Source organism: Sinocyclocheilus anshuiensis, unplaced genomic scaffold, assembly GCF_001515605.1.
Source record: "Sinocyclocheilus anshuiensis isolate Anshui unplaced genomic scaffold, SAMN03320099.WGS_v1.1 scaffold164, whole genome shotgun sequence".
NCBI classification, from domain to species: Eukaryota; Metazoa; Chordata; class Actinopteri; order Cypriniformes; family Cyprinidae; genus Sinocyclocheilus; species Sinocyclocheilus anshuiensis.
This window is the reverse complement of record NW_015557128.1, coordinates 176,438-193,789: the sequence shown is the minus strand read 5'-3', so window position 1 is coordinate 193,789 and position 17,352 is coordinate 176,438. Positions and strand designations below refer to the sequence as shown.

The 17,352-nt window shown below is 35.3% G+C and overlaps 1 protein-coding gene across 1 annotated transcript in view; it reads right to left on the bottom strand.

The window, feature by feature from the left end:
* Nucleotides 1-17,352, bottom strand: part of lrp2a (low density lipoprotein receptor-related protein 2a) — a 105,983-nt gene that overhangs the window by 1,138 nt on the left and 87,493 nt on the right. The window contains exons 59-80 of the mRNA XM_016472964.1: nt 17,028-17,147; nt 14,920-15,036; nt 14,548-14,664; nt 14,030-14,167; nt 12,234-12,356; nt 11,986-12,114; nt 11,706-11,837; nt 10,516-10,647; nt 8,592-8,735; nt 7,336-7,501; nt 7,082-7,210; nt 6,519-6,739; nt 6,358-6,445; nt 5,544-5,545; nt 5,262-5,381; nt 4,948-5,038; nt 4,001-4,068; nt 3,668-3,785; nt 2,739-2,865; nt 1,635-1,742; nt 1,418-1,534; nt 1,186-1,257 (exon numbers count right to left, since the gene is read on the bottom strand). Coding sequence (XP_016328450.1) covers nt 1,186-1,257; nt 1,418-1,534; nt 1,635-1,742; nt 2,739-2,865; nt 3,668-3,785; nt 4,001-4,068; nt 4,948-5,038; nt 5,262-5,381; nt 5,544-5,545; nt 6,358-6,445; nt 6,519-6,739; nt 7,082-7,210; nt 7,336-7,501; nt 8,592-8,735; nt 10,516-10,647; nt 11,706-11,837; nt 11,986-12,114; nt 12,234-12,356; nt 14,030-14,167; nt 14,548-14,664; nt 14,920-15,036; nt 17,028-17,147 — 2,579 coding nt within the window. The remainder of the gene's footprint in view (nt 1-1,185; nt 1,258-1,417; nt 1,535-1,634; nt 1,743-2,738; nt 2,866-3,667; nt 3,786-4,000; nt 4,069-4,947; nt 5,039-5,261; nt 5,382-5,543; nt 5,546-6,357; nt 6,446-6,518; nt 6,740-7,081; nt 7,211-7,335; nt 7,502-8,591; nt 8,736-10,515; nt 10,648-11,705; nt 11,838-11,985; nt 12,115-12,233; nt 12,357-14,029; nt 14,168-14,547; nt 14,665-14,919; nt 15,037-17,027; nt 17,148-17,352) is intronic.

Here is a 17,352-nt window from a genome sequence, read left to right as displayed (position 1 = left end):
ATTATGTCCCCACTGGATGCAACAAATGCCTCGTTTATAATGGGTTTTAATGTTTTTGTCTCGTTGCTCCGGCCGGATAGGGCATCACAATATGATAAGGAGCGTAACATTTCCGTCACACGCTTGAGGAATTCGGCCAATCACATCGCACTGGATAGCTGGCCAATCAGAGCACACCTCGCTTGTTCAGACCGATGAGCTTTGCACAAATCGACGCGTTTTTTACCTTAAACCGCATAAACACATTTCATTACACCAAATACACAAAATAATGTTTTTTGTAGCAACATCATATGACCCCTTTTAAAGCTTTAGTAATTTTGTTATTTTTATTAGTTTTTTTTTAATGAGTCTATATAGTTTTAGTCAGTTTTAGTTTATTTAGTTCTAGTTATTTTAGTAAAAACAAAAATTAAAATGAGAATTGTTGCCTTGGCAAGTAGCTGAAATGAAAAACATTTAAGTAATAAAATTACTACAATGAAAATCGAAATAAATTAAAGCAAAACAGAAATATTTAAAAACAAAAAAACTAATAAAATGACAAAAGGGCAAAGTTACTAAAATTAATTTGAAAACATACAAAAAAACATTTAAAATAAATGCTATGATAGCATATACAAAAAGGCTTTTATACTTTATTTCAGGCAATCTTTGTTTTATTTTTTTATGGTTTTAGTTTTAATTTTAGCTAATGATAATAACCCTGAAGACTGGAATAAACTATGGAATGTAGGTCATGTGACTCTTACTGTACTTTTGTCGGACTGTATTTTGACTTCTGTTGCTTTTTTAATATTTATCTATTAAACGATGTCTTTCTCTTTTCTGCACTTCATTTATGTTCTAGCTTATGTACGAATCTTGCTATAAACTTTCCATTGTGTATTATAAATATTGGCTTCTATGACAAAATTCTTGTGATTTTTAAGTCGCTTTCAAAAAAATGTGTCTGCTTAATGACAAAATGTCCTTGCTTGCTTGACTTTTCACAACTGTTTCTTGTTTCACTCCTTATTACTTTTGTTTAGAGAAGTTAATTTATAAATCAATGTTTACATAGTCAGAATATGACAAATATTAATCTAAATTTTAATGTGCATAGAAATGTGGTCAATATTCAATGTTCTGCAATAAAAACGATGACAATGTAATATTTGAAGTTGCCTTTGACTTGCTACTCACCTCTGAATATGTAGGGTTTTCAAATGTTGTGCTTGGCTTCAGTTTTCTTTTAAAGAAACTCCATTTGGACTCCTGCAAAAAAAAAAAAAAAAAATTATATCTATATATATATATGTATATACAGTATATATAAATAAAATAAAAAAATTAAATAAAATACAACATGGTCACATGATGGAGAAACCACAGGAAATAATGGCTAAACTGTGGACAATTGTTCAGATGCTCCCACCTGTGTGGTCGTTTGCTCTGCAGCTCCGCTCTTCACCTCCACTGCCTGTTCATGAGCGGTATATGTAGGGTTTGAGAAGTTATTCTCCACCTGGTCATCGCTGATGTTCACAGTGACCTGTATGAAGCACAGAAACTCAACACAAGACCCACTCAGGTCGAAAAGGTTTGATTTATACTGTAAGCAGTGTCGAGAGGGTTTCTAGAAGCAAGTATACCTGTGTAGCGTGTATTACTGCCGGATCGCTGGCTGAGCCGGCTGCAGTCGAGTACAGAGGATTCTCAAATGTGACTGGCTGCCTACCAGAGTCTGCGAAATTCTCATCCTAATAAAGAAAAACAGAGAATTCGGATCAGACACAAAGAAAATGTCTTACATAAATATTTTCAGTAGCTGTTATTTATCAATGCTATAGCCCACAGCTAGCTATAGACCGATATCAGCCACATCAATTAAATCGGTCAATATTTTGGGCACTTAAATCTGAGATTATCAGCAGATAACCATGCTCACTTGGTAATAAACAGAAGCCGTCTGCTGTTCAAAAGATTTTGTAATGTTTCTGAATGTCTCTTTTGTGTGTATTTGATCAAAAATACAGTAAACACAGTAATATTGTAAAATATGATAACAGTTTGAAGTAACCATTTTCTTTTTGAATATCTTTTTAAATGTAATTTATTCCTGTGATCAAAGCTGAATTTTCAGCATCATTACTCCAGTCTTCAGTGTCACGTTATCCTTCAGAATCATTCTAATAAGCTGATTTGCTGCTCAAGACACTTTTCTTATTATTATAAATGTTGAAAACAGAAAGTTCAAAAAAGAGCGTTTATTTGAAATATAAATCTTTTGTAACTATAAATCTCTTTACTGTCATTTTTGATCAATTTAATGCATCCTTGGTGAACAGAAGCATTCATTTCTTTGTAAAAGATGTTCTTTCATGTTCTTTATAAAAAAAAACACTTACTGACCCCAAATTTTGCAAAAGAGCCTACCCTATCATTTCCATTAACATTAAATCAATTATCACTGATTTAATTACCGTCATTTTCTCATTTGATCGGTCGATGACTACTTTTAACAGAATAGCCTAAATCAAATAGCCTAAAGTTTTCATTGTGATTAATGATACAGCAGAATCCTATTAGAAACTAGTGCACTTATAAGTCATGGAAATGATAACATTAACACTGGGGTCAAAAGGTCAACCAGGGATTTAACGCCTCATAGATAAGTCAAGAAAAATGTGCTGAGTGCACTTAACGATCCAGGAGTCATAAGCTACTGATAAATCAGCACAAAAGAGCACATTTACCAGCTGCATGGCCCTGTCGATGAACGACACTCCCAGAGTCTGAGGCTCCAGGTCCATCGTGACATTGTCACCTGAATGAAACGACACTCCATTTCCTGTGTCTGCCGACTTCACCAGGCTGCTCAGACTAAGAGAAACAGAAAAACAGTGGAGAAAAAAAATTGGTACATGAAAATTACACCAACTCAAACACTGCTTTTGCTGATCAGAGACACAAAAGCGTCTTAATGCTCTCTTTGATCTAATCTAATGACATGGAAACTTCACAGAGAAATAAAAAGCAGATTAAATCCATCGCAATATTGAAGATGTTGCTTAATTGCAAATATGACACGAATATTCAATATAACAGAGCCTATGCAGTAAGTTAACTTTAGTAGGCAGCAACCTACACATTTTTAACTAGATGTTGTTACAAAATATTTCTATTTCAAATAAATGCTTTTGAACTTTCTATTCATCAAAGATTTCTGAAAAAAATGCATTACACTTTCCACGAAAATATTAAGCGGCTAAGTGTTTTCAAAATTGATAATATTAATGTTTCATGAGCAGCAAATCAGCATATAAGAATTATTTCTGAAGGATCATGTGACACTGAAGACTGGAGTAATGATGCAATTTCAAAAACATTTAAAAACCTTAGCTAACGCAAAATTCTGAACGGTTGTGTATTTGGACACTCAAGTCATTTATTTGGCTGTGATGAGCAAAATATCAAACCAAGTGGCATTTATTTTAAGGAAATAAGCACTTTTCAAGCAACAAAATCGACAAAATAATTCATAATATTTACAATAGATATGCTGTTCATACATCCACTAAAAGCACATCAAGACCTGTTGGTTAAAGTGAAGTCATATGTTTTTAAGCGAGGCTTTATGGTTCAGCTCAACTGTAGGTAGTTGAGTGGCATGTTTGTGTTGTACCTGGGTAGTTTAGGCATTGACGGGATGAGAGAGCCGGTGCGCTTGTAGTTGAGGAAAACTCCCACAACCAGAGCTCCAGTAATCAGAATAATAACCACTGCTAAAAGGACGGTCACAGCTACACACACACACACACACACACACACAGTATGTAAGACATACGAGTGCAGTCTCACTACTCTTCATTTGAATTTAACATGCTGAACGAGCTGGTTAGAGTAACCAGAGTGGATAAATAACAGCATCACATGTTACAACCGTGAATAAGAGTGTTTACTCAACACTTACAATGAAACATTTTTATAACTAATTAACAAGTAAGGGTTTGTTTACCTGTCCCTGCAGGAGCACCTCTAGACTTCCCCATTTCACAGTAACTACCCGAGTATCCGTATGAACACCTGAGGAGCAAAAACACTGACCCGTTAGAGACAATCTGACATTGACAAAACCAATTTCTCTTTTATTCTAAAAATAAATAATAATTTCATTCCATGTCCATAAAGGGGTCACAGCATGCATTTTTAAACAGTTTATTTAACTACATTTTTACCTTGTGTACATTTGTAATGTTAATAGTTTCTTTTCCAGAAATAATAATTTCGATTTTGGACCATTGCTACATGTGTTCATGCTTTCAGATGTATTTATATGTTGCTAATGTTCAGAACGAGTCATTTCAGAAGCTTAGTTCAAATAAATTGTAATTTTTTAAAATGTAATTTGAATGTAATAATAATTTTTTAAATATTTAAATGATTAAATTATTATGAGTTCATATTAAATATTGCAGCAGTCATTGATCACTAAATATCTATCTATCTATCTATCTATCTATCTATCTATCTATCTATCTATCTATCCGTACTACCATGTACATGTGGCAAGTATCACCTATATTAATATACATACTGATGCCTCCGTTAAATTGATTTTTTTTTTCAATTTCTGATGATAAAATTAGTAATTATAGCATTTTTAACATTTTATAGGCCTATACTTCATATTTATTATAATAGGTTTATATGAAGATTTAAGGTATGTACAGTATGTATAAATATATATATATATACCATTTGTATTGTTTTATTCATATATCTGACATCAGTCATTTTAATAGTCTTTTTTACATAGCCTTTTTTCTAAAAGTTCTAAAAGTTCCAGCAAGCTGTCACAGAACAATGAACACATCTTTTAAAATTTCAATGAAAATATGATTCCTCATGATATGAGCCCTTTAAATAACGGCTGTGATGCTCTACACTAGTGTTCACACTCACTTGCACTTCGGCAGGCCTCCCTCATCAGTGTAGCATGTTCCTCCGTTCATGCATCTGCATGCAAGCGGCATGGACACCTCTGCCTCAATGGCTGCAGGTGCAAGGCACGCCATGAACGAATGCAACACAGCCACAATGTAATCAAACACTCACTTTTATCTCAATGCACTGAAGTCAAAACACCACGACAATAATGAAAACACGCAGTAGTATCAGCACATGCATGTATGTTATGAAATGGACTGATGGGATGCAATGTAGCCAGTCAGCTCTTCTCACAAACTAACAGCAGTGGGCATCTGTTCATCTCTTACCGGCATCACATTCATTCTTGTTGAAAGCGAACAGCGTGGAGCCCTGTGGACAGGCACAGGTGTATCCACCTGGCCGCAGCAAACACAGGTGACTGCAGACACTCTGACAGGGGTTGAGCACTGCAAAAGAATGTGAACGGTGATTTACTATTACAGGAATTATCTTTGGCTAAAAGAAATGCGGTGAAAAGGAACTGAGGAATTGGCACTTTCATTCAGCTTAATTCACCTCAGATGTGGTTTCTACACAGTTGTTATTGTGTATAATGACAAATGCAAAACCACTATCATGACCATATAGACCTATTTAGACATATGTCATTTATTGCTAATATATATATATAATTTTTTTTTCATTTATATATATAAAATGCATAGCCATATCAATTGCAAGCCATATCAGGTATTAAATAATGTCTAACTGCAATAAATTACATTTTAAAATACATTAAAAAAGAAAACCATTCTTTTAAACTGCAAAAATATTAGCTAAATTTATATTTTTTAACTGTAGTTTTGATCAAATAAACGCAGCTTTCGTGAGCAAAAGTGACTTTTTTCAAAAACATAAAAAAAATCTTAATTATTCAGTTTTTTAGTGCCTTTATTTTTATTTTTTAATACAATATTTGAAAATGAAAATATTATATTAAAAGATAAGAAGAAAGGCACTAAAACCAGAATAATTAATATAGCATATACCAATTAAAATATTATATTAAACGATAAAAAAGAAGGCACTAAAAACCAGAATTAAGGTTCATAACTATCCATTTTATAATGTTAATTTCAAGCCTTTTTTGTAAATCAGGTATTAAATACTGACCGATTCATAATTCATACATTTTTAAAAATAATATTCCATCAAAACAAATATAAAAAGGGGAAATAAATGAGATGATATGAAAATGAACTACCTTATTTGTGTAGTATTTTATTCAATGAATTATCCAAATATAGGCTTTAACACAACAATGTTTTCACTAAATTGAACTAAATAACTATATTGTGATATACTGTCAGTGTGACATAAAACTATTCATACTAGAATATAATATGTGACCCTGGACCACAAAACCAGTCTTAATTCCCAAACTTATCTTTTTTCCACACTTCTCCCTTCTCTTTAGTCGTCCAGTACACGTGTCCCTCGAACACATCCAGACTGTAGGGGTGACCGATGTCTGCAATAACAACACACGTGAGAACACTGGCCAGTCAAAAGCAGTTTTGGGATGCATTGCTCCGATGTCTCACCTCCTGATATGATGACTTGCCGGTCTGTTCCGTCCACTTTCATCGATTCAATGATGTTTTCTTTTGAGTCACACCAGTAGATGCGGTTTTCATTCAGGTAGTCCAAAGCTAAACCAGTAGGCCAGCCCAGATCTTCATCTAACAGCACCTCTCTGCGCTGCCCATCCATCCACGCCGTCTCAATCTTGGGCTTTCTGCCCCAGTCGGTCCAGAACATCTTACTATAACAGATACATGCACAAAATAATGCTCATTATTGACAACAACAGTATGAGTTTTGAAGAATCGGAGTTCCCACACCGTATGATCAATGAATTTTCAATTATATTGTAAGTTGTTTTGTGATTATTAGATAAGTGCTTAAGATTTTTGTATTTTTATAAGATGTATTAATTTTATTTCCATGACTTTTCCAAGACCTAAAAATCACAATTTTAAACATTTCATGACCATGCCATCCCTCGAGGCTGTTTACTATATTTTAATCCCAAAATACAGTAAATATATAGTTTAATATACAGTATTTTAATCCCAAATGAGCAGTTATATATTCATATTCTTACCCTAGACTAGGATTGACCACAATAGCGGCTGGCTGATCAAGATCGCTGTGAATTAACCACTTTCTGTAACGTCCATCCAGTTTTGCCACTTCGATTCTATTAGTGCCAGCATCTGTCCAGTAAATATGGCTAATGGAAAAGACAAAACACATAGCAGAAGGACTTTTTATTTCTCTGGAGCTGTCCCAGTAACCAGTTAGACAATCTGCATCAGAGCTCAAGTACAGTAACGTTTAGAGAAGTATTTCACGTACCCTCCAATCCAGTCCACAGCGATGCCGTCAGGGCTGGAGATGTATCTGAGGTTCAGGTCCACCTCCTTTACAGGATTATTTCCATGGTCATCAAACGTGGTCATGTAGGCCCTCTTAATCGCACCGAACTCTGAGCCTCGTCCCAACACTGTCCAGTACACTATACCTGAAAAATCATTTTCAGAAATGTCAAATTATGCTTCAGTTTTAATACATAACCTGATTACAGAAACACAATAATACAACACTGCAACAGTGATCATGTTTTCAGGAACTTTGGTTGGTTTGGCAGGAATTTCAAAACATACTTCAGTAAAGAGTTCAAGTCACAAACCAAACCAACCAGATCCGAGATGGATTTTTTTAAATTTCCAGAAACTTCTTGTTTAGCTCAGTGTTGTTATTGTTAACCTAAAACAAACAAAAAAACAAAAAATATTTTTTGTTAATTGAAATAAAATAAAATATAAATATTAGATGAAAACCTAAACGTAAATAAACATTAAAACATTTGAAATGTTGCAACTAAATGAAATAAAGTAAGTTTAAGTTGAAGTACTGAAATTACTTAAAATAAAAAATAAATAAACAAACAAACAAAAAAACTAATAGAAAAATAACAAAAATAATAAAAACGACAAAACAACTAAAACTGAATATGAAAACTAAAAATGCAAAAATAAAAGCTATTAATAATAATAGCAAAATATTAATAATAACAATAATAGTATATAAATAATACAAACATTTCTCTATGCTGTGTTATTATTTTTTAACTAAAAATTATTTTCATTAAATGAAGCTGAAAGCTGAAATCAAATCAAATACAAATATTAGAAGGAAACTTAACCTTAAAACCTAAATGAAAATTTGAAAATAAAAATAAAATGCTGCTTAAGTTGAAGTACTAAAGTACTTGAGTAAAATAAGTTTAAGTTGAAGTAATAAAATTACTAAAACCAAAACAAATAAAAATAAATTAAAGCTAAATAGAAAATAAAATAATAATGATAAAAGGAGATAAAGTTATTAAAATGAAAATTACAATGAAAACTGATATAAAAAAATGATGTAAAATATAAAAATAAAGGCTAATTCAAAACATGAATAAGTACTACAATAGTATATAAATAATACCAAAATAACCATAGTTCTGCTCTATTGTGCTGTAAATTGTGCTTCCCTGTGCTACATCTGCCTGAAACATTAAACATATATGTCATAATAGATGGGATATCCCGTGAATATTGTCTTACTTAGACCGAGGCCTTCTGGGTCCCACAGGTAGTCCAGTGCCTGAATGTGCTCTGCATTATCCACATAATCTGAGTACTGCGCCGATGAGAGATTAAATCGACGGATCCGCACGTTATCAGGCAATAACAAGACGGGAGGATTTCCTGAGAAAAAAACACACAGAGAGCAAAAGAAACAACAGAAGAGTGAAAAAGACACTTTCCCGTTAACACGTTAAATTGTGACGTTATTAAAGCCTAGTGACTTGAATTGCTGCCTACATTTGTAGCTACAGGTGAGTTCATATTTACCATTGTTTGTTGAATTATCACAGGCAAAAATCCAGTCATTTACACAATCAGAAATATTGCACGAGGGTAAAAGATTTCCCCATTTAGGTTTGACCAACGCAAAGCTGCTTGGTTTGAAAGTGACTTCTGTATGAGCATAAATATGTATCAAATTAATAGAGCATTCACATTTAGCATTAGCAGGTTGCTAAGCTAAGACCTCGCTACTAAAAAAAAAAAAACATAAAAAGTTGCATTTTATTGCATTATATCTGATATCTTTTATAACTAAAAATAGGAAAGTATACTTTCAGTCTACTTTTTATGTACTTCTCAGAAATGTGCTTTATGTACTTAGAATGACATTTAGGTATACTTGACTTATACTTAGAAAAATTTGAGCTATACTTGTGCTCCAGGAATCCATGGTTTCATTGTTAAATGGTAGGGGGTGCTATTACACATCTTCTGTACAGAATATCCAAAACACAAGCGAAGAAGGAACCGAAACAACAGATGCTTCCGCATGTAATCTAACACGATCAGACATAAAACAGCATCAAAACTGTGTAATGTTATGGAATAAAATGTCAACCCATGAAGAGGTAATGACTGTCAAGCTTTGGGGTGTTGATTGACTCCATCTATGTTTTGATTATCATTCAGAATCCAATTTATAGTCTTTTTTCAGCTTTTTGTTCAAAATGTTGTTTATTTCTTTTTTTTTTTTTTTATGAAACTTACCCACATTCAAGTGTTTATAAAAAAGAATGCATGAAGCTAGAATAAAATGTTTTTGTTTACAAGCAGATACCCTGTTCTTTCTTTTGATGTTTTGTATATTCAGATATTCATATAACAAAATATATACAAATTAATACCTAAATAGGGACAAAGTAGTGTATGATGTAAAGTTCCCTTAAACTTACGAGTATACTTGCAGTATAAAACTACTAAACTAATAGTTTACTGAGACTATACTTTAAAGTGTACTAAAAATGCTACAAGTGTTTAATTAGTGAACTATCAGTATACCTATTATTGAAATAGTACACTTACAAGTATACTACTAGTACACTGATATTTGTATACTTACTACATAAAGTTTACTTAAAAATATACTAGAACTTTAAAAATAAACTTGAAGTATACTTCTTTTTGGTAAGGGATGCCATTCAAATTATATTAGAAAATGAAAGTTTACAACGTTAAACAAATATTGGATAAAATAGTCAATTTTCAGTCAATTTTTGAAATGCTTTGTAATACATTTGATGGCAAACAATTTTTTTCAGTCATTCTGATTTTTTTATACTCAGCACTGAATAAATTATATTTAAAATAAAATATTTATATTTGTAATTAACGTTTCTCTCGTCTTTTTTTTCCCAGTTGAGCTTGCCGCAGTGCATTATGGGATTGCCTTCTCCCTGAAGGACACATGCAACGCTGCTTGAATCTGGCCTAAAGACGATATCTTAAAATGCAGGAAAATTATAGTGTAGCATTTTAGAATATTTAAAATAGAATGCTAAATATGACAACGGTAAAAGAGGCAGATATACAAGAAACAGAGAAAGAAAGAATGGTATAAAGAAAGAGCAGGAGGCTGTAAATGTTAAAAAAGAGAGAAGTAATAAACCACAGGCCTCACCCTCAGCAGCGCATTCGACTCCCAGCTGCTCTCCCACTGATCGAAACCCTTCAGCGCAGAAACATTCATAACTGCCCTTAGTGTTCCTGCACAGCTGTGGACACGTCCCGTAAATCTCACACTCGTTCACATCTGCAGATGAGCAGAAAACACCTCACATTATACATACAGGAAGCATTTCAATTCATAACGCTGTGGTAACATTATACAAGAACACACTTGTGTTGCTTTCATGCAGACAGAAAAGTGTCCATGCAAAGGACGGAATAAAAGACAAATATATCACTAGTTTTCTGTAGAGCTGGTTTATAGCTGAAACAAATTTGTTTCATGATTGAGGAATTTTCCAACATCGACACTGTCAGTGAACTGAATTGAATCCAGGGTTATTATAGTCAACTTAAACTAAAATGAAAACTAAAACCATACAAAAACATTCTCGTTACTTGAAATAAAACAAATGTTTACTGGAATAAAATAAAATACAAAAAACTAAACTTTAAAAAAAATTATTTCAGTTAGTTGTCGCAATATTTTTAATTTTAATTTAGTTTAAATTGATGTACTAAAATAACTAAATGTATATATATATATATACACACTACATAATTTATTATTATTATTAAAAATAAACAATAAAAATGACAACCCCCCCAAAAAAAATCTTTAACTCAAGTGAACATTAAAATGGAAAATACAAAAAATAAAAACTAATTCAACATATTAATATAAACTATAATAGTATGTCAGTTATATTAAAATAATACTGAACTGACTTGAGCTAAATAATGGTACTATTGTATCTGTAGAGCTGCTTATAGCTAAATTTATTTTTTTACATAATTGTTGAACTTTGAAACATTGACACTGTTTTTGAACTAATCGGAGCTAAATAATGATAACTGCCTTCTGTAGTGATCTTTACAGCTAAAATTAAAGTCTTTTTATTATTGCTGAATTTTGCAAGTGTTATTTTCCTGTTTATTTCAGTGAAGCTGCTTTGAAACAATCTGTATTTTATAAAGCGCTTTATAGATAAATGTGGCTTGACTTGGGTTTGAAGATCAGTCGCTGGAGCCCCTACAGGAGTGCCTGTTGTCCTGATTGGCTTCCGGAGTGCCACTATAAGCCCGTTTTACTGTAAATATTGAGGTCTTCTAATAAAGAAAGTATTCAGATGATTCACAAACCATCGCAGGTGTTCTTGTCCTCCGGGTTGGGTTTATATCCAGTTCTACAGGAGCAAATAAAGCCCCCAGTCGACAAATCCGTGCAGTTATGCTCACACAGATTCTCACTGCATGTGCGCCCATGGCCATAGTCTAACAGAGACAGACGAAGAAATGTTACAAAGACGTGCAGGAAAACAGGATCTAAGCTTTTTGTCCTTGTTTGAGCTTCATCCACTTTTGTTCATGCAAGAAAGAAAATAATAAACAACGTGTGGGTGAGTGAATGAACAAAACTCACAGCAGCCGAGTTCATCGGTCTGGTCTTCACAGTCGTCATAGTCGTCGCAGGCGTACTGCAGAGGAATGCACTGACCGTTCCCACATTTATACTCGTCTGCAGAGCAGGGCCCATGTGTGGGAGTCACACCTGAGGAACCATTCACACAAAACAGGGTGCTTTACTAGTTTCAATAGAATTTAGGGAATTTAAAAGGTATAATTAGGTAAATACTACATATGGTTAACAATCTATTAACTGTTCCTCACAATGCTCCGGCCTCTCGTCGGTTCCATCACCGCAGTCATCTATAGAGTTGCAGAGCTCGTGACTGTAGATGCAGCGGGTGTTATCACAGCGGAAACGGAACGGAGGATCACATGAGATGTCCACTGAGGAGACAAGAAACATGATGTTTGTGCACTTTGTTCCACATCTAAAATGCCAAAAGTTGGATTTTACTAGGTTATTTAGCTGATGTATATTATACAAATTATATTAGAAAAAGAAGGTTTACAAAGATGATGATTTAGACAATATGATTTAGATAATACAAGATGTATATAATGATGTGTAGATTGATAAATTGATAGATCTTAAATTAGAGCTTTTCTCTAAATGTTTTGCCCAGTGGTTTACTTAATTATCCCAACCTGGCAACCATGCACATGTGCTCTCTCTACATTATATATATAAGTAAGTGTAAGTGACGTGACATGTGGCCAAGTATGGTGGTGACCCATACTTGGAATTAGTGCTCTGCATTTAACCCATCCAAAATGCACACACACAGCAGTGAACACACACACACACACACCGTGAACACACACCCGGAGCAGTGGGCAGCCATTTATGCTGCGGCGCCCGGGGAGCAGTTGAGGGTTCGGTGCCTTGCTCAAGGGCACCTCAGTCGTGGTATTGAAGGTGGGAGAGAGCGCTGTACATTCACTCCCCCCACCTACAATCCCTGCCGGTACGAGACTTGAACCCGCAACCTTTGGGTTACGAGTCCGACTCTCTAACCATTAGGCCACGACTTCCCCAATATATACCGCTGATGAGCTGAAAACACCGGCAAACATTTAAGTTGGAGCTGAGCAACTGAGATATTCTGCTCAAATAAAAGTGTAATACAACCAGACTGTTTACTTTCAGTCATTTGTGCTGTTTTCTGTGACCAAATCTGCGAGTTGATCAGGGTTGCCAGGTCCGTGCAACAAAACCTGCCCAACTGATAATGTAGCATTCTATTTCTCACAGGGGTGAGAGGAGGATTGTTTAACATGTAGACTAAAAAACAACCCACCGCAACAGTGTAAAAAATTTCACAGGAAAACCGCACACTTGGCAACACTGGAGTTGATGTTCTCTTGATTTGTGCTTATATGAAAGTGCAATAATTCTAACGAAATGTTAAAAAAATTAAATTAAATTAAATTACAATAATTATTATTATATCTCTGAGCAATATTTAAACCATTTAAACCAGTGGTCGCCAACCCGTCGATCACGATCGTAGATCTTTATCACTGTCCCAGTAGATCACGAAAAAAAAAAGTAAAATAAGTACAAAAATGCATTACATTTATGGGGTTATATTAATGTATCACTGAAGGGAACTGTCTTGAGAAAAGTTTCGATGGCAATGGCATTTTCTTCTCCGTATAAAGTGCATCTCTGCTTTGTTTACAGTGGTAAACAAGGAAACGCTATATTGCGAATAGAGCAAATAGCCAATAAATAAATTTGCTTAAAAATCAGTATCAGTATCAGAATCCAATTTGCTAGTAAAAAAAAAAAAAAAGAAAGAAAGAAAAGAAAATCTGAATTCTGAATCGGCTATGATCGGCGCATCACTAATTAAAATACTAAGTAAAAGGCCTCAAATTTGAAGTACAATCTTGGATGTCTTTTTCTATCAATTCTTCAATAGGTAGATCTTGTCTTTCATAAAGGCCGAGGTCAGGGATCTTGGGCCTAAAAAGGTTGGTGACCACTGATTTAAACTATTATTATGCAGGCCAGACAGACAGACAGATAGATAGAATGATATATAGATTCTCACAGCAGAGATGCAGTTCTTCATCTGAATTATCCCCGCAGTCATTATCTCCGTCACATATCCAATGCTGCTGCACACACACGTGGTTCTTGCACTCAAACAGGAAGGGTGGACAGTAGGTGCTGTTCGGGTAGCGTGTGGCTGAAATATGCACACATACAGCTCAAAGTCAAGATAAACATAAATGGGAGGTGACTAGCATTGCATTCAACATTCAGTGACTTTGCCATTGCTAGTGCTGTGCTATACTATTTGAACTACATGAACGCTGCTCAAAATGATCCTGAGCAATTTATCGGTTTACATTTTTTATTCAAAATAAATGTTTGTCCTTATAATCCTTAATCAAAATGGAGTTTTCCAGGACAAGATGTTCCTTAAGTTTCCATGCCAGTGGATGCACAACACTTTTGGACTCTAGAGGGTGCTGCAATATAACTCACAGCTATCTTCTGGTTACATTTCAGGAGCATCTCAGAATTTAAATAGATAAAAAAAAAAAAAAAACATGGCACACTCACGACAGGAGCTTTCATCAGTGAAGTCGAGACAGTCAGCATTGCCGTCGCATTTGAAGCGCTCAGCGATGCAGTGGCCGCTACTGCACTGGAAGTAACCCGGGTGACAGGTCCGCAGCTCTGAAACACATTCATCCACAAAGAATGAAGCCAATCTCTTTCAATACACTACGGAGAATGAATTATGCACACTCCCTGTAAGTCATTCACAAGATATCCAGGCACACAATTGCACTGAGATATCACCCACTGAGGACCAATCTGTAATAAAAAGACAGTATTATGATGCTGAACATGGTGGCAAGTGCCACGGCTATCTCCATCCCTCTTTTGATGGCCTTTCCTTTCTGCCGTCTCTCTTTTTCTTTCACTCACCGCAGTCTCTCTCGTCAGAATTGTCCTCGCAGTCGTTGTCATGGTCACAAACCCAGCGGTCAGGAATGCAGTGCAGGTTGTCACAGCGGTACTCGCTCTCTGTGCATGGACGAGGGGCTGCGGATGCATAAGAAGCGTGTCAATCAGACACACATGAACATACATACAAAGCAAATAAAGCAATAAGCCCAAAGAGGCTCTGACACTGTGATTTCACCACAAGTGAGGGGTGTTAGTTCCATAACAATGAAAACTTGCTGAAAATTCACTCACACTCAGGCCATTCAAGATGTAGATGAGTTTGTTTCTTCATCAGAACAGATTTGGAGAAATGTAGCATTACATCACTTGCTCACCAATGAATCCTCTGCAGTGAATGGGTGCCGTCAGAATGAGAGTCCAAACAGCTGATAAAAACATCACAATAATCCACACCACTCCAGTCCATCAGTTAATGTCTTGTGAAGTGTTTTTAAAGAAAAAAATTCATCATTAAGAGGTTTTTAACTTTAAATGGCTGCTTCTGATCAAAATGAGTCCATAATCCATAATAACGCTTCCTCCAGTGAAAAAGTCCATCCCCTGTTGCCCTCTAACATCAAAATCCACCGTTCTGGACTGTTCTCGCTTGTAAACGGAGCTTGATCTGTGCATATTTTTCTTCTGACTCAGACAAGATGGCTTTTATACTGAAAGAGCCAATATTACGTATAGAGGACTCGGTTTGAAGTTAAAAATGTCTTAATGATGGATTTGTTTATTATAACCACACAGTTTTTCTCTTCACAAGACATTAACTGATGAACTGGAGCAGTGTGGATTACTTGTGGATTATTGTGATGTTTTTATCAGCTGTCTGGACTCTCATTCTGACGGCACCCATTCACTGCAGAGGATCCATTGGTGAGCAAGTGATGCAATGCTACATTTCTCCGAATCTGTTCTGATGAAGAAACAAACTCATCTACATCTTGGATGGCCTAAGGGTGAGGAAATGTTCAGCAAATCTTCATTTTACAAATGCATTGAACATTCAATACAATTATGCACACTTTATTTTCACACAGACAGGCTGGTCCTTTTGCTGGTTTTAAAGTGGTTTTGGGCAGTGTTTTTTTCTGGTGACGATGGGAAAACAGCAAGCTGGCTAGCTTAATAAGGTAAAATCAGTTTAGCCGGGCTGGAAGACCAGATTAAACCAGCTAAGACTAGCAAACAAGTTTTTGCTAGCTGTTTTTTTCAGCAAGGATGTGGCGCAATGTCCAAAGATGTGCATCTGTCACTTGTCTGCATTAGCCAACAACTAAAAAAATAGCATAATCAGAATGCATAAATACATCTTGTGAACAGAGGTGCTTCACGCAGTGTTTATAAAGCCAAAATGCAACCGACACACCACCTGAACAGTTTCAGTAAAACAAAAAAAAGCCTCTGACACAGATGAGGGGGGTGATTATGTGTCACAGAACTGGAGGTTTATCTGATGAGATGCAGCTTGCTCTTTAAGGCTGTTTTTGGGAGGTGAGTTCATAGCTGAATTCATCAGGGGAGTGACCCGCGTTCACCACCCCTACAGCTCTTCTGCAGGGAGGAGAAAGTGCTGAAAAATCAGCAATTCTTTCAACATGCAGCTCAGAGGTTCAGCGCAGACCATTTGTCAACCTTTCACACCTCACTGCACCTTGTCTTCCATCACATCATCTCCTCCACTATTTTGGGTGAACTATCACTTTAAATCAATATTCACAGAATTTCTTGCCCTGTATGCATGTCAACGTTAAACCACAAGCACTAAATGCACCATATCTGATTTGAGAGCTACATGAAAGTTAAATGGACAATTTATGATATTTATATGGAGTTTAATTGCATTTTTGAAGCTTGACAGCCCAAGTCCTCATTCACTTTCATTAAATGGATATCCAGGATATCATTCTCAAATTCTTTCAGATCAAAGAAACAGATCAAATTCTTAATAAAATCCAATTTGTATGACTGAACCACACAAGGGGGAGTAAATAATGACTTTTAGTGAACTCTCTCTCTTGCTTCTTGCACTTTTTATATTGAACTGACTGAACCTGAGAGGTCAGACTGCTGCTACTCACTGCAGTTGTGTTCGTCAGATCCGTCGCCGCAGTCATTGTCTCCGTCGCAGCGCCAGCGCAGGGGGATGCACTGGTGGTTATCACAGCGGAAATCACCCGCCGGCTCACAGGTCAACTCCTCTGCAAACACAATACACAACACAAAAGCTAACATTAAACAAAAAAATGTTAGCATTTTGTTCAGAAAAAGAAGCACCTTTTCAAAGGGAAAACTAGTTTCCGTTTCCTATTGGCAGATATTTGTTCTTGTTTCAAGTATAAACATACTTAATTTTGTTAAATTTCTCATAACTTCATATCCTTTTGCATCTCAAGTATGAATCTT